The sequence below is a fragment of the Candidozyma haemuli genome, assembly GCF_002926055.2.
Source record: "Candidozyma haemuli strain B11899 chromosome Unknown A_2014730914, whole genome shotgun sequence".
NCBI classification, from domain to species: domain Eukaryota; kingdom Fungi; phylum Ascomycota; class Pichiomycetes; order Serinales; family Metschnikowiaceae; genus Candidozyma; species Candidozyma haemuli.
In genome coordinates, this window is record NW_020289906.1 from 462242 (window position 1) to 485502 (window position 23261).

The following is a 23261-nucleotide window of genomic DNA, read 5'->3' on the forward strand; positions in this document are numbered from 1 at the left end:
AAGCAGAAAGCTTCATTTTTTCTTATTCGAGCACAATATAGTGTTCCAGTACAAAGCCTAGTAACGAATCGCTTTCTTAGTAGATGATGTTTGCAACAAATCACGCTATATCCACGTGAAGTCTACTGGAATGAAATTCAAACATCCAAGTATCAGAAGAAGTCAATGGTAGCTTCTTTTCAAAACGTTCTTTATCTGCTCTGAAAGTGTCGTTTGCGTATCTAATCATCTCTTCACCAAGATATAGGCAATGCTACAGGCAAGCCGAATGTCTCAGAAATGCACTCTACCAAAATTCCATTTCGAGAAGAATCCAATGGATACCAATTAAAGTTCAACAAAGACAAAAATTCCACTTTCTGGACGTGTTTTGAATAAATGTCATTGTTCTCTAAACACCCCAAAGGCAATCAAGGTCGCACCATCAGTACTACATCACGGTGTATACATTACGTACGACTTGCCTTAACTTCTAGACGTTTTCCTTCAATTCAGCACCAAAATTTCAGTGACAGACAAAAACAATAAGAAGGTACCGCCTACCTTCGACAAGCATCAGTGGCCACCAACAGGGAGCCCTGGTACGCCCTTGAAATCACCACTGTCTCCGCTTGTAGGCAGAATATCAGCCCCGAGACTGGTCCCGAGAACTCCAAATGAACCAGACATTGATTTCAAACTGTACTTTCAAGGTACTTCCAAGAGCCTAAATAGGACACTCATGAAGTCTTCTTCGGTGATTCTACCCGAAAGTGGCCAGAAAGTGTATCGACTGAACCTGTTCTTTAACAATGAGTTCGAGTCTTTCAATGATGACTCCTTCCAGGATTCTGAATACTCGGAGAGTATGGCTTCTGGAGTTACAGGGCCACGTTCAACTCGTCGAAGATGGCTGTATCGGATCAGAAGGCTTCGGTCAAGAACCATTAAGTTGTACAGAAACGAGGTGTTCAGGAATGTGCTAAAATGTTCCATAGCATACCTTGTAGCTTCTATGGGAGTGTATTGGACACGGTTTGATAATTTCTTGGGTGTCACAGATTCAAAGCATGTTGTTGCAACCACAGCGGTATATTTCCATCCAGCGAGGACGAAAGGATCCATGCATCAACTGATTATGTTTGTCTTGATCTCTTTGCTGTTCAGTTTCCTCGTATCATTGACCTGTCGTGCTACGTCGACTTTCTTTTTCAACAACGGTGAGGACGAAATCAGTTTTGGCATTGACCTTATCATCAGCTCAATAGGTTTAGCTGTTATTGCATTCATGAAACAGAAAGTGAACAAACAGACATTCAATACGGCTTGCTCCTTGGCATCTATCTCACTCATCACATGTATTGTCAAGGAAGGTGCTTTAAACTCGTCAGTAATACCTATGCGAAGGCTTCTTTCGACCTCCCAGGTGGTCTTTGTGGGTTCTTGTGTCTCAGTTGCGTCATGTTACTTATTATGGCCTAGGAGTGCTGTATCACAACTAAGAAAATCACTCAATGACAACTTCAACATTATGTCGCTGTTGGTCTCGATCACTACTCATAGATTCCTTAGTGGTGAGAAGCTTACTCAGAAAGACACAGAAATCTTCGGTTTGCTCCTGAAAAAGTGTAGCGACTTAAGAGGAAGTTTGGAGGAAGCAGGCTACGAGCTACGCTTTGTGGGCAAGGAAGCTGAATATGCGAGCTACACTCAAATTGTCGATGCTACCATATCGCTCTCGAGGCATTTACAAGCATTGAGATCCTCGTTAGAAATGCAATGGCAACTTCTTCATGGCTCAGGCCGTAACTCACCAAAGCAAGCTGGTGCTGGTGGAGCGCAGCTTGATACTGTTTCAAGCCGAAGCCTTGACAGTTACCACACGGAGGACATTCGCCTTTCGCTGTCGGTGGAGAATCTTAGCTCCCTTAACGCATCCGAAAGAGCCGACCACCCGAATGATACAGATCAAAGTGCCATGTATTCTAATCAGCTTTTCGATCTTTTCGTGTACTATTTGGCACCATCAATCAAGCTGTTTGTTTTCACAGTGAAGGAAGTGTTAAGTGCTGTGCCTTTCGAACATAAGTATGTGGGGGATAAGGAGCAGGATGTCTTTGTCAAGTCTTCGAATTATCAGAACTCTTTAGTGAAAGCGTTAGAGTTGTTTCAAAGCAAACAGACTCACTCTTTTGGCAAGCTCTATTCACAGGAGATTTTCAAACCGGATAACATCATGTTCAAAACTGACCAGGAAGAAGTAACTGCTTGCTGTGGAAATTTCGCCTCATTGCTAGCATTATATGGAGAGGAGCTTATTCGTTTCTTACAACTCACAGAACACTTCGAAGTTGTTGCTAAGGCTCAACCTCGAAGCTGGTCTTATCTCAAATTTTGGAAGACTCGTCTGATTGATAAAAAGGCGAAACAGAATAACTATGAGACAGATTTTGTGGAAGCGTTGCGAGAGTTCAAGGCTCAATTCAGCCCTCTTACCTTGAGACAACCAACCGAAACCACTGGATTAATTACTAGAAAAGAAAAGGTGGAGTCTTTCAGAAGAAAGCTTTGGGAGTCACTTTATTTCTTCCGAAGAATTGATATTCAATTTGGTCTCAGAGTTGGCGTGGGTGCCTTTTGCATATCCCTTTTTGCATTTCTCCCACAGACAAAAGAGATTTTTGTAACATGGCGATTAGAGTGGACGCTTGTTATCTACTGTATCATGATGAGTAAGTCGTTGGGTGGCACGACTATGACAGCCAAATGGCGTTTCGTTGGAACCTTCCTAGGTGCTTTCATCGCATGGGTTGTATGGGAGTCGACAGGAGGTAATGTTTATGCGTTGGCTACAACCGGGTTTCTTCTTTCCATTCCATGCTTCTACATCATCATCTATTGGAAGAAGAATAACCCTTTCGGACGCTTTATTTTGTTAACATATAACTTGACGGCGCTATATTCTTATAGCATGACGCAGAATGATTCTGAGGATGGCAACGAAGGAGGAGAAGAGCCTATTGTGGGTGCCATCGCCTACCATAGGTTTGTGTCAGTTTCGATAGGTATCCTATGGGCCTTGTTCGTTGCTACATGCTTTCTTCCAAACAGTGCTCGGAAACGTCTTAAGTCGGGACTTACTGTCTTATGGCTTCGAATGGGTGTTATCTGGAATAGCGATCCATTGGAGTTTAAAAGTATCGATGATGAGCCTCCTAGACTTGTCGGTCTCAAGGATTATAAGGGAACGAGTACACTCTTTTTGGAATGTCAGACATTGCTAAAACAAGCACCACTTGAATTGCGCTTGAAAGGTAGCCTCCCAAAAGCGACATACGAAGAGCTACTTAAGAGTACATCGAATGTTTTGGACGCTTTCCAGAATATAAAGTTGATGGTTGAAGTTGATCCATGTTTGACTCCAAATGAAGTTTATGTCCTCAAATACATTGAAAATGAACGAGAGGAACTCGAACATCGGATCTTCTTGATATTTTACATGATTGCCAGTGCATTGGCTCTTGGATTCCCACTTCCATCGAAGCCGGCTTCCACTGAACATGCAAGGAACCGGATGTTGTTGAAGCTTAGCGAGGTCAGGTCGAAGTCGGTAAGTGAGAATCTAAAGCTTTCAAACGAAGATTACGTTTTGTTATATTCGTACCTCTTGGTGACATCTACTATCACAAAAGAACTTGACAGGATCATCGAGCTCATCAAACAATTACTTGGTGGATTCTCAGAGGAAATATTTTATTTGGTATAGGTAATCGGGTTTCAAAAATGAAGTCACACTAACAGAATGTTTAGTTGATTATTTACGTATTACGACGTTTTGCATTTTTAGCTATCACCTTGTAAAGTTATAACACATATCTACAACTCCGTTCTTCATTAATCTAATATCTATTTCCACAAATGTGAATTACTATGCAATTTACTGAGGTGCAACATTGTACCTCATCTTGATACCCATGGCAGCCAACTCCGAATCCAAATATTTCAAAACGAAAGGAATAGCAACGGTAGTGGTGTTGTCACCACCGACAAACTTGACTCCCAGACCGTCTTCCCAAATGTCAGCGTCACTGACTTGAACACCCTTCTTGGCGTACGAGTCGAACTTTTCAGCGCATCCACGACATCTTATCGTAGAGAATGTTCCAATACGTGGCACAGACATCTGGGTATTTAGCATCAGACCACATGAGCGACAGATAGGCGTTTGTGTGTAATCGGAACAGTTCAATAATCTGTCCTGAAGCAAGTAGGAAGTACCGTGACCAATCAAAGCATCTCTCTCCATCTCACCGACACGAATACCACCATTTCTCTTACGACCCTTCACAGGCTGCATTGTCAAGGAGTTGACAGGACCAGTAGATCTTACCTGGAACTTATCGTTAACCATATGTCTCAATCTTTGGTAGTAGACGACACCAATGTAGATGTCGCAACGAAGTTCTTCACCAGTGACACCGGAATACATTGGCTCGTTACCATGGTAGTTGTAACCGGCTTTCTTTAACTGTTCACCGAAAAAATCGGCTGGGGTATCACTCTCACTGAAAGTCCATGGGGTGGAGTCCTGAGAGATACCATGCATAGCACCGGCCTTACCGGCAAGCGATTCAACGAACATACCAATGGTCATACGAGATGGGAAAGCATGCGGGTTAATGATGACATCTGGCTGAATACCGGTTTCAGAGAAAGGCATGTCCACCTGGGGCCACTTTCTCGAGCAAACACCCTTCTGTCCGTGTCTCGAGGAGAACTTGTCACCGATCAATGGTGCTCTGGTAACTCTGTACTTAATGGTAAGCAGCTGGCACTCCGAGTCTCCATTCTCGTCAGCAAGAAGCTTCACTTCTTCGATGTATGCTGGCTCACTGGAGTGGTAAGTCTTAACCTTAGTCTTACCAATGGTGTCATCGAAGTAAGCACAGATTGGGTCACCTTCTTCAACATGAACACCAATGATTGGCAATCCATCCTCGTCCAACTTCTCTTTCCAGGCTTCAGGGTAGTCATCTTCTCCGAAACCCAAATGCTGAATGATAGGATCACCTCTCCTACGTGACATGGAAAGATCAACCTTCTCCACCTTGTAAACAGTACCGTAACCAAAACCTCTCTCATCTGCTGACTTGTTGATGATCATAGCGTCATCCATATCGTAACCAGTGTAAGAGATGACAGCGACGACAGCGTTCATACCGTTAGGGAAGTTGTCCATACCATATTCGTCGTACAAGTTGGCCTTAACAATAGGAGTTTGACCAGTCTGGAGTCTGTAAAGCTTGTTGTCAGATCTGTGAACCAATGCGGTACCTGGGGTACCCATAGTTTGCTTACCCATCTGACACTGGTACATATTTCTTGGAGACTGATTGAAATCGGAAAATGGAGTCAAGTTGGCCAAAATGGACAAGATGTTTGTAGGAGCCCATTCAACATGAGAATGGATCTTTGGCTCGATCTCTTGTGGAGTCACAGCGATGTTCATGTAGACTTGCTCGAATGGGCCAAGGATATCCTCTTTCTCGAGAGGCAAGTACTTAGTTGGTCTCATCATTCTGGAACGGCCACCAAAAAGGTACAAACCTGGGTATTGACCCTTGGAGGATGGTGGAACGTAACCAACTTCCAAGTCAAGAGGCAAGCCATGGCCGCCTTCAATCTTCCAATATCTCAAGGCATCAGCCACAAGCCTACCTTGGTCGTGACTAGTCCAACCAACGATTCTACCGTCCAATTGGACACAGCACAAGCCAGGACCAGCAGCGAAAGTATGTGCTGGAGAAACACCCAACTTGGCCAATGCGCTAGGCACTTGAGAAACGTCAGAATCTTCAGTGGAAATCTTACACTTGTGAGCCAAATGGTTCAACAAACCACATGGAGAACCATCCGGAGTATGGACTGGGCACAAGAAACCCCAAGATTCTGGTAACAACTTTCTGACTGTGGTTGTCTTCAATTCGGCGAAGAAAGAACCTCTATGAACCATTCTGAAATGGGAGATGAATCTGTGGAAGTTAATCTTTTCAGCGACAACTGTGTAACCAGAGACTTGCTGCAAATCCAAACCGGATTGGGATACAAGGTTACCGGTGGAGAGGAAATATTGCAACTTCTGACCAACGTTTTCGTTAACTCTCATGAACACACGAGACATGTACTTTCTGTCACTGAAGTTGACTCTGTTGCCTCTGTTAATATCGGAAGAGATTTGAACCTTGATGTTTTGCAAATACTCTTCGATCTTTTCTTTGATGATCATACCGTAAAGGAAACCACCCAATAACACTTCCTGGTGCTGAGTAGCATCTGGATTGTCAGGCGAACAGTCACCAGCCACAAGGGTGTATAACTTACGGATCATGAAAAGAAGCATACGGTACTTGTCGGCATTGTTTGGCAAGTGAACAAGAACAATCTTCTTAAGAAGTTCTTTACCAACCTCGATATCAGAAACATCAGGAGGAGCGTCAAAGACAACACGGAACTTGTCACCCAAGAATGCCAAAGTCTCCTTTTGGGAGTGGAGGTTGTAGGACTTGTAAGACCTAAGCAAAAGTTCAAGACGATCGGTCAAGAAAGAGTTGGAAGTGTCAGAAGCAACGATACCATCGAAGATCTCTCTATCGTTGGTCTCCATCAAGGCCTTCAAAATCATGACGACTGGAACCAAGTACTCGTTCTTACGCCACGAAAAACGGAAAGTGACGTTACCGTCTTTCAAATAATGCAAAACGTTGGTCTGGGAGGTCTGGTCAGGACGAACACATCTGATCTGACAACCAAACTTGGTGTATGAGTTACCTCTGTTACCGAAAGAAGGACGGATAAGAGCCATAGGGTGGTTTCTTCTCTGAACAATCAACATACGAATCAACTTTTCAATACCGTTGACAATGAAGTAACCTCCCAACTCATCACTCTCTTCTTTGGCAGCGACCAACTCGTTAGGAGACAACTTCTCCAAGTGACATCTGTTGGAGCTGACCATAATAGGAACTTGACCTGCGTCACGGATCTCAGACACTTCTGGACCCTCGTTCACAGACCAGGTCACCTTCAACATCAACTTGCCTCTGTATGTGGTCATTCTCTCTCTACACTCCGATGGGTGTGTCTTACGGTTGACAGAAAGCTTATCGGTTGGAGGAACCACTGGCTTGGCCAACTGAACGGATTCCACTCTGATTTGAAGCTTGTTACCAAGTCTGAGCTCATCAGAAGAATCAAAGATTGTCTTGGTGCCAATGTCCTTCACTCCCATATTGAGAAGACCTCCACCAGGGCCCTCAGTGAGGGCATTGAAGGAACCAATGTGAGGAGCCACCGCCTCTGCTAGGAGAGGGAATGCGGATTTATCCTTTGGAGGATTCTTAAACCTTTGTTCACGTTCTAGGGTCCTAAACTGGGCACCCATTTTTGGAGATCTAAGAATTGAAGATTGATAATGGCAGGACTTTTTTTTTCTCTGATGAGATGGAGCGATGCCAGTGCAGTCCACACTCAGGCTGCATATCGGCACATGACACGATGCACGTGCGCAATCACGTAAGCACAGAAAGCACCCCCAGAAGCTCTCATTGGGAAGTACTAGATGGATGAAGATAAGTTGAAAAGGTTTAGATGTGATAGTAGTTTTCAAAATCTGTAAATGTAGGCGTGTAGTGGAGATCGTTGGTGACATTGGTCCGCGATGAGGTGGAGGTGCAGCAAGCCGAACATCCCGTCCTCCTGAAAAGTAAACAGTGTAAACAATTAAAGATCAATTTGTTTGAAGAATGTGCTGAGGGTTATGCTTTTGAAAGTACAGATCAGATTGAAAGTAGAAGTGAAGTTCTTGTTGGGGTTCATTGGGTAGTCTAGTACTGGCTGCGAAAACATACGCGTAGGCTATGAAGCTACGCTAGCTTCATTTTGTATTTCTAGTATACATTATGGGAAAACATGAATCCAGAACAAGATCAAGAATAGCCATATTCAATCCCCCATCGTCATTATTCCTCTTATACCATGGCTTTACCGTTCTGATGAACCCCAGGTGTATGGGTGCGAGCTGCGATGAATCTGGGGAAGATAGTTTTTCAGTCTAGCCTATAGAAGCTAGGCAGCATCCCCAATGCTACCGACTCCAGAAGTTGCAGCAGATGACAGAGTTTATGAACCATCAGAGGACTCGTTCCTACTCCTAGACTGTTTTGAACAATCCCTTGAGCAGCTACAACAGACCTACAAGAACCCAGTTGTATGTGAGATAGGATCAGGTTCTGGAGTGGTGACAGCGTTCCTTAAAATGCATGTCTTTCCTAAAGCCCTTTTCCTTGCCACAGACTTGAATCCAACTGCTTGCTCGACTGTATTATCTACAATTAAGAAAAACGAGCCAGAAGTGCCGAAAGCAGGGGTTGTATCTGTTCTACAGATGAGCCTAGCAGAAGGTATACGGAAGAACTCCATCGACATTTTAGTATTCAACCCGCCTTACGTTCCCGCAGAGGAAGTGCCAGAAGTCCCCAAAACAGATGAAGATTATACGTGGCTCGACTTGGCACTTCTTGGAGGAAGTGATGGTATGGTGGTAACATGGCAGCTTCTAGACAGGCTAGACGAATACTTGACACCCAACGGTGTAGCGTACATTTTATTCTGTGCTAGAAATAAACCAGACGAAGTGGCGAAGGTCATGGAAAGTCGTGGTTGGACAGTTGAGACAGTCATACACAGAAAAGCCGGATGGGAGGTGCTCAGCGTTCTTCTGTTTCGCAAGGACAGTCAAGGAAGTATATAATGGGCGGAGGGGCCTAGCAGGATATTATAGAGCAAGACCAAAGATATAAAATGAGGTTGTAGAGGGTAGAAAAAAGCCAGAGGCCAAGTTAATAAGAGTGACTTGCTTACTGAATGTAAAGACAAAGTGGTACTATTGTAGGGACTGGAAAGACGATTTCGCAGCCAAAGCATCAGTTCTTAACAGCCCACCACAGCGTGATTGCCAAGTGAAAATGCCCAAGTAAGTCAAGCTAGGCTTCAATATAATCAAAGAGGAATCTTTTCTAGCAGCAAATAAAAAATAAAAATACAAATGTATCTGTCCAGATGCTGTTCATCATATCCATGGCCCATATCGAGGGGTGGGGCATCGCGGAAAATCACTATACATACATCTCACAGTAACCAAAGCACACTATCATCTCATACAACCATCAACACCAAATGTCTCGTCCAACAAAGTGGGGCGGCACGAAAAGCCGATCTGTGCTTTTTGGCAATGAAAAGCTAGATACCATCATCACCGGCCATCTCACGCAAGAACAAATCGATGCCTACCAAAGGTACTTTAGGGTTGAAGAGATTCTGCACTATTTACGTCGAGGAGGACGTGGTGGAAGCACATTCATTGAGTCACTTCCGCTGACAAAGATCAGTAACTTTAAGAGGGATCCATCTCCGCCACCACAGTACGATCTGAATGGTAACAGGACGAATACTAGAGAGAGACGCATCAGAGAGCAGATTGAGAAGGAAAGAGATACTCTTGTTGAAGTGGCAGCCACTACGATCAAAAACTACGATCCTCCAGTCGACTACCGTCGTCCTGAAAAGACCAGCGAAAAGCTTTATATACCTGTGAAGGATTATCCAGATATCAACTTCGTGGGACTTTTAATCGGTCCTAGAGGTAATACTCTTCGCCAGCTTGAAGAGAAGAGTGGCGCAAAATTAGCTATCAGAGGAAAGGGTTCCATCAAGGATGGTAAAAGTATAACTGATGCTCGAGGCGGTGCCCCAGCAGAGGATGATTTGCATGTGTTGATCCTGGCGGATAAAGGAGCCAAGATCCAAAAGGCTATCAAGTTAGCCAACGAAGTCATGGATAAAGCTATTCTGTCGCCAGCTGGACAGAATGACTTGAAGAGAGATCAGCTCCGTGAGTTGGCTGTTCTTAATGGTACTCTTCGAGAGACAAAGCCTTACGTGCCTCCAGAGGTGCTAAACCAGAGAAGAGCACCAGTGAAAGACATAACGCTGGTGGTATGTCGTGTTTGTGGACAAGTGGGTCATTATTCCCGAGACTGTAAGCTTCGAAACGGAGACTTTAATGACAGATACTCTGGTGACAACAGCTACAAGCCTTCCAATGGTACTACGGTTAATGGTCATAGTCGTGAATCGCCTCGTCCAGAAACTGACTCTTATAGTCCCAAGCCGTACAGCCCTAGACCCGAGAAAAGAGTCAATGATGACGATATACCGCCTTGGAAGCGTCACAGACCAGACACAGATTCTTACATTGGTGGTCAAAGCGTGCAAGCTCGTCCTCCAGCAGGAGCACCAGCAACACCTCAACCACCACCAGGTTTGCAACCCCCTCCACCCCCTCCTTCAACCGTTCAACAACCACCTCCACCACCTGGATTATCGAAGCCTCCACCACCACCATCTCATTCACCAGCACCTCCACCACCTACCGGTCAAACAGCACAAGGACCTCCTGCGCCACCACCACCACCAGCTTCAAAGGCAACACCACCTCCACCACCACCTACGTCATCTAACAACGGAGCAAACCAACCTCCCCTCCACCACCTCCTCCAAGCCTGTAATTCTCATTGGGCCCCTATTGCATACCATAGTGCATGTGTTTCGCAGCCATTTACATGCGGCGTGAGTGGAGGAATTGACATAGTAACACACACCAAAAGTTATCTCCATATAATTAATATAATTCCAAACTGCTCAACTCAGTGATACTAACAAACCACTACCAATTGAAATCACTTCAGTACACTCTTCTACTGCGACGGTGCCTACATTCCATGTTTCCCCAGATTTGGTATATGCGCGCAGCCTAGGGGTATTTCAGGTCCCCAACTGCGAAGATTATGTTCAGTTCTTTCAACATTCTTCCAACTACTACTTTGCTAGAACCAATTGATAGGATTTCCATACAGAATCACACACCATGGCTCCATCAATTTCACTTCTTTTCAAATTGGTGACCTTGCCGGTGAAGATGCTCTACTTAACCTTGCAGTTTTACACTGTGGGCACAGTCTTCACCAATGCAACTGCTAAGAAGTCTTTGATCAAAACGTTGCACAATGGTTTATGCCAACACATGGGAAGGTCGCTCCGAATCCAGGATGTAAGGCTTACTTGCATACCGGTGTCCAGGCTTTTGGGCTACATGTCCAAGTCGCTTGGCAGATTACCAGGCTTTAATGAGAAGTACACTGACAAGGACGAGTTTGCTTGCGAGAGTCGCTGGATCACCAAGAACATCACCTCAAGGTCTTCACCTATCGTGCTTTACTTCCATGGTGGTTGCTTTGCTATTCAAATGCTGGACAACCAGGCCCAAGGCATGGCCAACTTGTATGATGGATATAAGTTGAGATACGGAGAGGACCTTTCTATACTCGTGGCGGACTACTCCTTGACCGCCATGGGTTACACTTATCCTCGCCAATATAACGAGGCTATCAGTCTTTATGAAAATTGGTGGAAGATGGATACACGAACATTGCCATTATGGGAGATTCTGCTGGCGGTAATCTTGTTCTCAACCTTCTCAGTTATCTTCACAAGAAGAGTGAGACTAGCGAGGTTGTCTGGCCAGTTGCCTCCATTGGCATTTCGCCTTACCTCAACATCTCAAAACAAGAGTACAGCGGCAGTTTCAAGAAATTCAACAACTACGATTTCTTCAACTATGACATGACGAGCTACTTTGGCAATGCTTACATCGGTGGTAATGATTACCTTCATGACTCTGCGGTAGTGAATATTGAACGCAATTCCGATAAGGTTGATTGGGAGAACATTCCGCCCATAAAAAACGGCGATCTCCTCATTCAATTCGGTGACCATGAGGTCTTGACAGACGAGATTCTCAGATGGTGTGAAAAGGCTCAACTTACGACCCGCCATCCTGAGAATATAGCCATAGATATTGATGGCACGCATATCGGATTTTTCGTTACGGAGAGCGTTGCTTATGGCAATATCGAGAATTGGCTGAATCAGTATTGTGCCAACTCTGTATTGAACTTTTACACAGTAAGTTCACTGTCTAGTCGTACATTTTAAACATTTACACTCCAACTAAAGCATCAACACTGTCAGCATCTAGTTGTAGCCTTTCTTTTGCAGCTTCAATTAAACCGCCTTGTCTCAGCATATGGTGAAGCACATTCACCAAACTGTTATTCAACAGTAATTTCTTCATGTCATCGCTTAAGTCATTCGATTCATCAGCAGCTTGCTGTGCTCCTTTGAAAGATTCTAGCAAATAAGACAAGTTCTGCACTCTTTCTTGTAATGACTCACCTTCCTTTGTGCTCACAACTGTCTCTCTCAAGTCGTTTAACTCACGCATCCAGGAACGCTCTGCTTGAGAAAGTGGGAGAGACGTCGATTTCTTGGAACTCTCAAATCTATTAAGGATGTCTTTCTCAATATCATCTCCGCGCTTCAAAAGTCCCTTTTGACGCTCGAAAAGCTTATCTATGCGCTCTTTATACATCGAAGAACGTTCGTTAAACTCTTCTAGCTTCTGTCCACCGTGAACAAGATTGCCATTTAGCAAATTGCGTTTTTGTTGCACCTCAATCTTGCTATTGAGTGCTATTATGAACTTCGAGAGTTGATGGGAATGCGAGCGGATCAGATTGGTGATCTTTGTCAAAGCAACGAGATCTTCCGTATTCCTTGTTTTTGAGGTAAAACTGAATGTGGCACTAGGGCTCTGGCGCAACATGCTCCGCAAATCTGCTCCTGACAACCCAGTTTCATGCAAAAGTTTTGTGCTGATTGCTTTTGATGGATCAGGCTTATCGTTTGACGAAGGCTTTCCCTCGACACGGGGGCCAACAAGGACAGTCTCACCGCTGTTAGATCTGATAAAGACGTAAGGTGTTGGATCATCAGCATTATCAAAAAGAGCAAATGCAGCAATAGGCTTCTCAATAGCGAAATTAGTTTTCGTGGTGTAAAACTCTGTGAACCCAAGAGGGAAGTTATCCTGAAACTCTTCGAACCAATGCAGACAGTCTACCATTTGGATCTTCTTATTGATACCGAGCAATATCCGACCGTGTGGGTATGAGCCAATCATTAAAGGTCCCAGGGAGGACTTCTTGTACTTCTCGCAGGACAAGGTAGTGAGTTTCTGATGCAGATGGATGAACTCCATACATTTAATCTTGAGCTCATAAATTTCCCACAGTTTTGAATACTCATTATTCTGTGTGGCGATTTGGTTTTCTTCGACAGATTCTTCATCGTCGTCGTCATCTACGACAAAACCGAAGCCTTTCTTGGGTCTCGAGTACTCATGCTTCTCTCTACCACGTTTCTTCAAACCAGCATCATTAGGGGCATCTGGCCTTGGGATATCCCGCGCCCTGGACATCACTTGAGGGCAAAGATGGCCCAAGTATGCTAGTTCAACCAGTGTATCGGTGTCGTTGAAGGCCACGAGGCAAGAGGTCGTAGAGTTCGTATCAACCAGGAGTATCTTGGACCCTTTTGAGACTTGAGCGAACGATCCAGTAACTATTGGGACAACATACGTGGGAATCAAACGAACGACTTTCAAAGGGTCAGAACAATCTATCAAGGGACTTTCTATTTGGTTCTGGAGATGAAGGCCAAAATTCAACTGGTTCAACAAATCATTATTAGAGGGGTGTCCAGCTATAACTCTTGGGGGATACTTTTGCTCAACAGTGTCTAGAAGTTCCTGTGTTTCAGCAACGAATAAGTCAACAGCCCTCTTGGATGCACCAATATAGAAGTTGGGGTAAATGAATGGAAAAATTGAGTGCACTTCTCCAGAAGGTGAACACAAGTAAAGGGACAATGAGCCGGAAAGACTGAGCGGAGACCCAAATGCAATGGACGTTGGGTTTTCACGCATGCCTAGATTCGATAGCGTTGAACGGAATGTAGGTTTTGTTGTGGATATGATTAGATCGAAAGACTGCAACGCATTCTCTGTCAATACGACAAGTTCTGAGTTCGAACAACTAGCTGGGTGCCAGGCAACGGACACAATGTTGGTGTCAAACTCTCCCAAGACGAACTTGAGTGGTCTCCAGGGCTGGCCAGAGTCTCCAAATGGAATTCGTCTCAAAAACACTATGACGATGCTCTTCTTGCATACCAAAGCCAATAAATCTTGAGAATTGTTGATATGAATGCTTTCGATATTATAAGGATGTCCAAGATCAAAGACCTTATATGAGTGAGCAGCACTAGTCAAGTCCACGGCAAGAAGCGTTCTGCCTGATGCAAGGAACAATTGCTCATTTTCCTTAACCGCCAAGCTCGTGGAAGCCCCAGATACGGGAAGCTTGAAGGCACTGCTTTGTGCTAGCGATTCTGCCAAGGATGCCATGGGGAAGCAGGGTGAAATCTGTACTGTGTTTACTGATGCTCTGAAAAGTAGTACTAGAAAAGTGCAGGACAGGACCAGGAAGTAGAGGCTGGTTCGGTATAACCTAGGATAATCAAGATGGAAATTTAGTAAGAAGAATAAAAATGGGGTAATTTCAGGAACTAGTCTAGCTGGCTTGTTATTTTATTGATTTCTATAAGTATTGCCGTGCAACCAGTTCTCCCTAGTGTATTCATACACGCTGAGCAGTTAATGTATGGACCTCAGTAGTACTCAACCCAGGCCCATAATTAAAGGGCACCTTATAACAAGCATCTTTGTCTTCAATTGCAGCTTTGTCATTGCTTAATGGTGTTCTTATGACAGTGGCATCCCCTTCAGAGCCGTATGTCTCCTGAGGCCCAGAAGCCTGTTCTGGCTCACCAGACATGGATCCTTCGGTCAGGACTGCCAGCCTTCTCCACATAAAGATTGCCTTTAGCTTATCTCTCTTTCGACGATGCTCAGAATCTGTAGTTCGCTCAGAATCGTCTTCTACTGGCGATGGTGTTCGCAGCAGCTGTGCCATGGCGTATGTGTGGTTGGCTTTGGCGCCCATGATAGCCCACCAGCCTGTTTGGGAGCTAGGGCAGAAGGAGCGGACGATAATTGACATCTTATGGAGGAATTGGGGTGGTTTTGGTAGGTTGGACGGTAGAATTGGAGTTTCAGGTAAAAGGCGGTGTAGCAGGGCAGGAATTAGTTACATAAGGTATGTTTCGCAGGTTTTTGCAGCCATTTGGGTACTACTCATTTTCCAGGGACATACTATACCATGGTTAAAAGGACAATAAACAAAAAATCAACTATAAATCAAACAAATGAATCACGAAGGAGCTTCAGTTAACGCCTTCAGTTTCTCCACAGGTAAGCTTTTTATCCTGAGGGGCTGCGCTGTTGAGCTTTCAACCTTCGCTTCTGGCTTCTTTGGAGGAGCCATCTGAGCTGCTTCCTTTTGCCTTCGTCTTTGACCCTTCAAGCTCCTGATCACCTCTATAAGCTCCTTGTGTTGGCCCAAACTGATCGACTTCTCTCGGTTGAGATTATCATAAGTCTCAATGTAACGCTTGACCATTTGACGGTTAGACTCAACGAGTGCCGTAGTCAACCTGGTAAGAACAGCTTGGTTATCCTTGTTGAAGCTTGGAAGCAGCACAAGCTGATAGTAGAGACCGGTATAATCTGAGGCGGATTCAGGGAGGAAGAATGGAGCCATTGCCTCGTAGCTTTCTTTGAGGTGCCTCTTCAATGAATCCATGGCAAACTTATTAGACCAGCTAATCATCTGGTAGGCTTCAAAACACTTGTGGAAGTTCAGTCTCCTTTTGTTTACCTCCTCTTGCAACTTATTGATCAAGGCTTCTTTATGGGCTAAAAGTTCCTCTAACTCCTTCTTTGCTGCCTCTTGGTGCTCTAACTTGACGGTGTACTCAGAAGCCTGCTCCTGATCACGAAGGTATAAAGCTTTAAGCTGGTCCAGTGCCTCGGCATTTTTCTTCTCTGCATCTTCCAATTCTTTCGTACCTTCAGAGATTTTGCTTTGCATGGACTCGAGCTTAATGAGAATGGCATCTCTCTCTGAACGGAGCATCTCGTTCTTCTCCATGGCCTTGATGTTATCAGCCCTAAGGTCGTCAATGGTTTTCTTGAACTGAACTAAATCTTCATTAAGGCTCAGATTGGTTTTCTTCAATTGGATCATACTGCTTTCAATTGCATCCGAACGTTCCTCTTGCTCCAGGATCTTTGCATCTTTGACACAGATGATAGACTCCATTTCAGCCTTGGAAGTTTCAAACTCCTCGATCTTTTGTTTTAAAACCTGCAACTTATCTTCTTGATCATTGCTGATACTAGAGATAGACTTCACCTCCTCTACCTTGGCGGTAAGCAACTTCTCGAAGTCCTGCTTCTCGAGCTTCAATGCACTGATAACCTTATCCTTTGCCTTTATATCCTGGGTAACGGAGGACTCTATTTCGTTGATCCTTTGTTTTAAGGAATCTCTCTCATAAGAGGCATTGGTACAGCGTACGGCTGCCTTTTGGTTCTCTTTCGTGAGTAGTTTGATCTCATCTGTAATCTGCTGAAGAAGATTGTTCTGCTCCTCAATCTTCTTGTCTTTCTGTTTCAACTCGGATTTGCACAGCTCCAACTTTTCATTCAAGGAAGAAAGACTTGAAGACGACTCGAGCATAGCGGCCTTCAACTTCTTTTCGAGTTCAGCCTCTCTCTGAGAAGCTTCTTGCTTCAACTTCTCGTAGATGTTACTACTTTCCGTAAACTTCTCCTTCCAATCCTTTGTATCATTCTCTGCTTCATCTGCCCGCTTTTCTGCTGTAGAGAGGAGGGCTTTGCAAAACTTGGTCTCCTGAAGCGTGTCATTGATGCCAAAGTCAATACCCGAAATGACGTTATCAAGATCATCACCTTCAAGTTGCAAACTAGAGAAGTACTTTTGGTATAATGTAGAAAGTTTCTCAAGAGCTGGGATCTCGTCTTTGTCTTCGAAAATATCGTCAGAGTCATCCCACTCGTCTCCCTCCTCTCCATCTTCGACACACTTCAAGGCTTCAACAGGCTTCTCATCCATATAGGCGTCACCAAGTTCTGGCTCATGGGACACATCTCCTGAAACAAGCAAGTTATGACTCAGACACTTAACAGCTTTTTCCAACTGAGGCTCCTTAGGTTCTGGCGACTCGCTCTTGAAAAAGATACCCAGAAGACGGTTATGGATGCTCTGGTAGGGACTCTCCTTTTCTGCATCTCCAGAACTGTTAGTGTAAACCAGAGACTTGTCATCTGGCGTCGCTGGCTTCTTGCTCTTCACTGGTTTCCCCAATTGGTCAGCAAAGTGAACTGACTTACTTCTGGGTAACTTGAAACCTGGATCAGGCTTAGAAGAAGGCTGGAAGGAGAAGCTCTTGGAACGACGCATCCGATTTGGCTTAGCATAAGGATCGAGGTCCTCAATGGTGATGTTCAAGGGGTCAATGGTTGGTAATTCAGCCTGCTTTGGTTGTTCACTACACTTGTTGTCGCTCAACAGGACGGTTCCTTCAGGCGGCTCGTTCAGAGGAGATGGTTGGGTAGTAGAAGATTCATTTTCCTTCTCAGATAGAGATATCTTTTTGGGATCCTTCTTCTGGCCTTGAGTGACAGCCGAAGAAGGCGGCCGAAAGATCTTTTTGAACATTCAGAGAAGAAGAAAGATGTTGGGTAATGAGGATTTGCAACCTTTTCGCAGCCATTTTATAGTCCATTACTGTAGCAAGGCAAGGGCCAGTCTAGTAACCAAAACACGGCATACTTTTTCCCTTATGATAAAATGTCCATATTGGCTTCGAAGACGCTTGCTATTAATCCAAATTTTTGAGATCAATTCCGTATATTGTTATGGTGATAGGACGCTTTAGTATACTGGAGTCAAGGCAAGTGAGCAACCCTTCACTTACAACCTCCAACATGTAGTTCTTCAAAGCGTCTTAACATTACAAACTTAAAAAAATTGATCACACAAAGTACCATTTTATCCGTTTACGTCATCTAAGCTGGCCAATGTCGACCTTCTGGGGGCCTATCTGTTTGCCCTGCGTACACTATCACCAGTATACTATCGCGTACTACTGTCACCTACATCTTTCCAACAGCTAGCAATGGGTAAACAATACATTCTGACGGTGACTGCGTCCCATGCCCATGAACTGGATATCCTGGGTGTCGCAATGACCGACAAGTATACAATCTCTGTTTCCAGTGACGGATATGCTGCCTTTTGGGACAACAAGAAAGATGAGGTCCATAATCCATCTGATTCGGTTGTTAAGAAGTTCATCAACGAACTTGGTATCCATCATATTGCTGCTTATGAAAATATCCCACCTGAGCTGACGCAGAAAGTTGTTCTTTTGGCATTTGCATGTTTCGATGGCTCCATCAAGTTCTACTACTATACCAACGAGGACCTTGAAACTTTCCAAGAACTCGACACTGGTTCCACTTTCAAGTCCAGCTTTTGGACTCCAGGCTTCTACAAGGATCCAAAATCAAAACAAGATATGTTTATTTCCACTAAGGCTAACGGCCTGGCTGCTGTTTATGGGTTGAACATAAAAGACGTCGAGGGTACTATAGAGATTACCGTGAGTGATCTTCTAGGCGAACTCCACGTCACTGTCAACAATGCAGCTTTTCCAAACTCCTTAGGTGTTTCTAAGGCATCTGATGGGCTTGTTGCTGTTGGTTACACATCCGGTGATGTGGCAGTTTTCACTTTGCATGGTCTCAAGGCCTTGTTCACATTCCATTCCACAGATCTCCAAGTTGCTGAGAACATTGGATCAAGTTCGGTACCTCGTGTTCTTGAGTTCTCGCCAGGCGGCACGCTTTTGGCAGTTGCAAGAGATAACCAGTCTGCTGGCCTGATAACCCTTTATGATGTTGAATATGGTGAAAACGTTGGCTCGTTGACCACCCTGTCACATTCCACAAAGACCACTGTGGGAGGATTTGCTCATGACGGATGGATCATGGGTCTCGACTTCAACACAGATGGTCTGCTTCTAGCAAGTTGTGGTTTCGACAAGTGCATCAGAGTATGGAACCTCGAAACTCGTGAACGTGAAGCTACGCTACAAGTGAATGTGACTGACTTGGAGAATACAGAATATGATGGTGATATCGACAGCAGTGTTTGCAGCGGAGTAGCGTTCATTGATAGAGGTGTTAGAGCAGGTGCCGGTGGTGATTCTAATGAGGGTCTCTGTGTGGTGAGCTTCGACCGTGGCATTCGCTGGTATAGAGAAGCTGGAGGAATCTAGATACTAGTCTTGAATATAGAGTACGGATATTTCTTTCGTAGAACTCGTCCCGGTTGGCTAATGACTAGAAACTAGTTGGTTAGAGTGATTGGTTAAGTTTCCTAATGGAGCAATCGCGTTCGATGTTACATCGCACCTCGTCGACGTTACCTTATTGTTCGTCAGTATTACGTCGCTAATTGCATCTGTGACATTTGTCTTGACTGGTATTTTCCTCTCGACGTAATTTCCTAATCTTCTTGACTTGATCAAGATATCTCCTTGTTCGGATGACGTTCAAAAACGAAACCATCTTACGTGAAAAGCCAGAATGGGAGCACTCAACTGGTCATGAGTTACCCAAGAAGACCTACTACCCGAACTACGAAGCAGCTGTGCTCCGTACCCTTCTTATTCTTCGCCGGGAAAAGCAGAACCTTCAATCGTACCTCAACTCCTTCACCGAGTTGGCTCGAGAACTCCCTGCGGATGTTGCCAATGATACTACCCTTTCGGTCGCCCTTACTGAAGGTTGTGGCGAACCCTACGCCTCCGACATTAGACGCTTGGACCTTAACACGTTCACGGAGCAGTTCGAGTACCTCCAACGTCAAGCAAATATTTTGCATTCCCTTCCCGAATTTGCCATCGCTGCCGCAAGAGAGGCCGATCCCATCGCTGTTGCCTTAACTGCAAGGGAACCCAGCACCTTGACCGACACCGAAATCACTGCCATCAACAAGGCAATGAAAGCAAATATGGTCTGCTACTACTGCCGGAAGAAGGGCCATATTAAGCGTGATTGTCGCAAGAAAGCCGCCGATGCCAAACTCGCCCGATGAACTCAAACGGGCCCTACTGTTCAAATGCTCCACGCCCAACCAAAAGATTAGTAGGGTTGACTGGCTCTTGCCGTAATCGCGTCAATGCAACCCCGTTTGTCATCCCAATGAATGAATGATGCCAAACAGATCCACGGCTCATACCTGGTTTCTGGAGAATACTGATCAGTCTTTTAGTCTTGACAGCATCGACAGAATCTTTTCCAACTTGTGTTGACAATTACCATAATGGTTTGGAAAGTTCAAATATTACATACCTTGGTGTTGATGAAGTTTCGCCTTCGATAACGTGGGGCAATTGGATTGGACTGCTCCCAAAGTCATAGATCCTGAAGTGTCGTGATGGGATGATATCAACCGGACCCAAATTCTATGCGTTTTCTTTATTTTTTTTCTTTATCAGTTTGAACTTACTGAGTGAAAATCTATTTGTAGAACTACTAAAAGTAACCACCTTACCAGCTTCAGAGAAGGTGGATGTGTATGAAATTGACCCATCGAATCCGTCATTTGGCTTCTGGAGGCCGAGCACGAGAGATTAGTTCCGACTTTCACGAAATAATTCGGGGTATGTGCGCTATAGCACTTTGCAAATCAATTCAAACCCCCCAATGTTTCAAAGGAAAGGAACTAGCATTTTTTTTCCTATATTTCATTATCTTTCCCAGGATCACGTAGAAGCGTAAGTACCTACTCCATCGCCAACTTTTCGCACGTGATGTTTATTTACATAACACCAACTACTTCAGTCATTGACATCCTTAGAAATGCATCAACTGAGTGAGATATCGGAAAACCTACGAAAGCTTTTCGAAAGGGGTCAAGAATCTTCCGACGCCCTTGAAGAATTGACGCGAATTGCTGCTCTGGACGGCTTATCAGAGCCCGAGTTGAATATGGTGCTTGATATCATCTTTGACTATTCCTTAAGGAATTCCCTACGCCTGTCCTTGATAACCAAATGTCTTGTCCCTGATGGGGACTTCTTGATTCAACCAGAGGTCATTTCTCGGGTCTTGGGCGCTGTGGGTGTCTCAGAGGTCTACTTCCGGAATGGGAAGCAGTTCAAGCTGAAGCGACTCCCACCCACGTCCCAGAACCTTCTCCTAGAGTGGTTGATTTGTGCACTGCATTTCTTTGGTAAGGCATTGTTTGATGAGCTTCACAAGCTTCTTCCCATGCTTTTTGGCCTTCTATCGTTTGAGTATCTGCGGTCTAACATCACCGTACTTATCGTTATTGGTCTTTCCCAGCAAAGAAAGTCAAGGGATGCTTTGACTGGCCTGAAGAGATATGCCCTTAAACCATGGCACGTTAATATGGTCGTCAACTTGTCTTTAAAGTTCCCATTCGATCCATGTATCAAATCACTTATAGCATACATGAAGCGTTTGAACCCTACGTTAGATTTCAGGGGTGCGCCAGAAACAAGAAACTTGGACCTGCTGAAATCAGATGTCATCCAGTATCCAAACAAGGACCTAAAGAGCCTTTTAACGAGCAAGATCTCCAACTCAAGCTCTTGTTCCTGGGAAACGAACGAAGTAAGAGACAAAGTTCAAAGACTTTTTGACTCTTTCTCGGGTCTTTCCTTCAAGAAGAGAAAGATGGTAATAAGATCATTTAATGATTTAGACTTGCTTGACTCTCCTTCCAATGTTGAAAGCATATCTATTGGTACGGTCGAGTCTCTACGTACTTTGGTTGATGAGTTCGACAAGATCTCTATGGCAAATCCGGGCTCGCTCTTCACTTTGAATAACATCGCAAATGAAAGGCTAAGAAAGTACTTTCTTGCCTTCAACTTGTCTTTGTCTCACGATGACCTGCCGTTGGTAAAAAAGTTCATTCAAGCTGTGAAGTTTCATGCATTGTCTTCAGAGCTGTCAACATCTGCTTTCAGCCAGCTCGTGTCCATCGCTCTGACGGGAGATTTCCCACAGCTTTCACAACCTCTTGAAAGTGCCATCACCTCCACAGGCATCAGTACGGATAGGAAAGTGCGCCTCCTTCGCTTCCTTCATCCTGACATCGAGACATTTCGGGTTGTGATCGAGGAGGTGTCCAAACCCGACACTGACAGTCATTGGAATCTACTCTATCAGGTATTGTCCAAAACTTTTATCAAATGGTTCATCCTCCATAGCGAATATGGATTTTTCCAGGATGTATACCCCACGATACTCAATATTGTAAAGGACGTATTTTTGCATACTGAATCCAGGTGGCAGCGGTTCAACCTATTAACAAAGTTGAAGTTTATGGAATTTTTGAGATCGCTTAGGCAACTCGCTTTCAATGATGCAGTGGATGGTGAAGAACCTTCAGCTCTTGTTCCAGGTCCCACTTTATTCTACCAGATGATCCTTTCTTCCAATCCGTTCATTCTTTCGGAAGCACTTGGTTATATCTCTTTTCTTCGGACACTAAAGTTTGAAGAAGGGGGCACTGCGTTGAAGCTTAGGAACAGTCTTATCATGGATTCGATCAACTTTGTATGGCTTGACCAAGCTTTTAAGTTTGATGAAGGTACATTCAACAAGGGCATGTATCTTGACGCGGAGTACCTAAAGAAAGTAGCTGGTCTCAACTTCTTTACCTATTCGGACCTCATCGAACTTAAGAACATGGGTGGCCTTTCACATAGCCCTGGAACATCTTACCTTGTTGCCGAAATCATATGGAGCCTCGAGGATGAGGAAAATGAAATTTCTGTCAGACATCCCGGGCCTCTTTCTGAGGACTCAGTGGCCATGTTACAACAGAACAGCGATGTAAGATGGTTAAGGAAGAGCTATTTCGAGATAAAGGTCGACCTTCTCAACAGACTAGATAGTCTAGGATACACTGGGCTATGCGATCTTCTATTCTCTTCTTTAAGACCGCTTGCAGACCTTCGCCAGAAGAAAGTGACACTGACAACCGAAGCAGCATAAATGGTATAAATGGCTGCGAAATGCCATGCAAGAATTGATGTTGTCCTGCACTCCAAGCTACTATATGATTCACAATATTCATTGAACCATTTCGCGAAAGACATAGGCATTCACATCTCCTGGAGTGCTTACCCAAGGCATATGCTTAAAACTAAAACAGGTTTGGGCCTCTCACGGATAACTGTGCGCTTTGCTGCGTCTTCCGGTAGCCCGAACGAGCATTAAGATTGAATGAAATAGA

At 44.5% G+C, this 23261-nt stretch overlaps 10 protein-coding genes across 10 annotated transcripts; 6 read left to right on the forward strand and 4 right to left on the reverse strand. All coding sequences in view use genetic code 12, as the record gives it.

Moving 5' to 3' along the window:
* Positions 1 to 721: 721 nt before the first annotated feature.
* On the forward strand, positions 722 to 3745 carry CXQ85_000198 (uncharacterized protein; the record flags this gene model as incomplete). Its single annotated transcript, XM_025483954.1, has 1 exon — positions 722 to 3745. The coding sequence occupies one exon, from the start codon at positions 722 to 724 to the stop codon at positions 3743 to 3745; it is 3024 nt and encodes a 1007-aa protein (XP_025342169.1).
* A 171-nt stretch (positions 3746 to 3916) lies between these two features.
* RPA135 (DNA-directed RNA polymerase I core subunit) lies at positions 3917 to 7420 on the reverse strand (the record flags this gene model as incomplete). Its single annotated transcript, XM_025483955.1, has 1 exon — positions 3917 to 7420. The coding sequence occupies one exon, from the start codon at positions 7418 to 7420 to the stop codon at positions 3917 to 3919; it is 3504 nt and encodes a 1167-aa protein (XP_025342170.1).
* A 699-nt stretch (positions 7421 to 8119) lies between these two features.
* Positions 8120 to 8788, forward strand: CXQ85_000200 (S-adenosylmethionine-dependent methyltransferase; the record flags this gene model as incomplete). The annotated part of the gene is made up of 1 exon (XM_025483956.1): positions 8120 to 8788. One exon carries the CDS (start codon positions 8120 to 8122, stop codon positions 8786 to 8788), a length of 669 nt encoding a protein of 222 aa, XP_025342171.1.
* Positions 8789 to 9213: 425 nt separating this feature from the next.
* CXQ85_000201 (mRNA splicing protein) lies at positions 9214 to 12090 on the forward strand (the record flags this gene model as incomplete). Its single annotated transcript, XM_025483957.1, has 3 exons — positions 9214 to 10357; positions 10953 to 11486; positions 11510 to 12090. The coding sequence occupies 3 exons, from the start codon at positions 9214 to 9216 to the stop codon at positions 12088 to 12090; spliced, it is 2259 nt and encodes a 752-aa protein (XP_025342172.1).
* Positions 12091 to 12129: 39 nt separating this feature from the next.
* Positions 12130 to 14401, reverse strand: NUP82 (linker nucleoporin; the record flags this gene model as incomplete). Its single annotated transcript, XM_025483958.1, has 2 exons — positions 12130 to 12144; positions 12194 to 14401. The coding sequence occupies 2 exons, from the start codon at positions 14399 to 14401 to the stop codon at positions 12130 to 12132; spliced, it is 2223 nt and encodes a 740-aa protein (XP_025342173.1).
* A 232-nt stretch (positions 14402 to 14633) lies between these two features.
* On the reverse strand, positions 14634 to 15056 carry CXQ85_000203 (uncharacterized protein; the record flags this gene model as incomplete). Its single annotated transcript, XM_025483959.1, has 1 exon — positions 14634 to 15056. The coding sequence occupies one exon, from the start codon at positions 15054 to 15056 to the stop codon at positions 14634 to 14636; it is 423 nt and encodes a 140-aa protein (XP_025342174.1).
* A 210-nt stretch (positions 15057 to 15266) lies between these two features.
* Positions 15267 to 17639, reverse strand: CXQ85_000204 (uncharacterized protein; the record flags this gene model as incomplete). Its single annotated transcript, XM_025483960.1, has 1 exon — positions 15267 to 17639. One exon carries the CDS (start codon positions 17637 to 17639, stop codon positions 15267 to 15269), a length of 2373 nt encoding a protein of 790 aa, XP_025342175.1.
* Positions 17640 to 18099: 460 nt separating this feature from the next.
* Positions 18100 to 19263, forward strand: SKI8 (SKI complex subunit WD repeat protein; the record flags this gene model as incomplete). Its single annotated transcript, XM_025483961.1, has 1 exon — positions 18100 to 19263. One exon carries the CDS (start codon positions 18100 to 18102, stop codon positions 19261 to 19263), a length of 1164 nt encoding a protein of 387 aa, XP_025342176.1.
* Positions 19264 to 19532: 269 nt separating this feature from the next.
* Positions 19533 to 20084, forward strand: CXQ85_000206 (C2HC-type zinc finger protein; the record flags this gene model as incomplete). The annotated part of the gene is made up of 1 exon (XM_025483962.1): positions 19533 to 20084. The coding sequence occupies one exon, from the start codon at positions 19533 to 19535 to the stop codon at positions 20082 to 20084; it is 552 nt and encodes a 183-aa protein (XP_025342177.1).
* Positions 20085 to 20851: 767 nt separating this feature from the next.
* On the forward strand, positions 20852 to 23020 carry CXQ85_000207 (uncharacterized protein; the record flags this gene model as incomplete). The annotated part of the gene is made up of 1 exon (XM_025483963.1): positions 20852 to 23020. The coding sequence occupies one exon, from the start codon at positions 20852 to 20854 to the stop codon at positions 23018 to 23020; it is 2169 nt and encodes a 722-aa protein (XP_025342178.1).
* Positions 23021 to 23261: the final 241 nt, after the last annotated feature.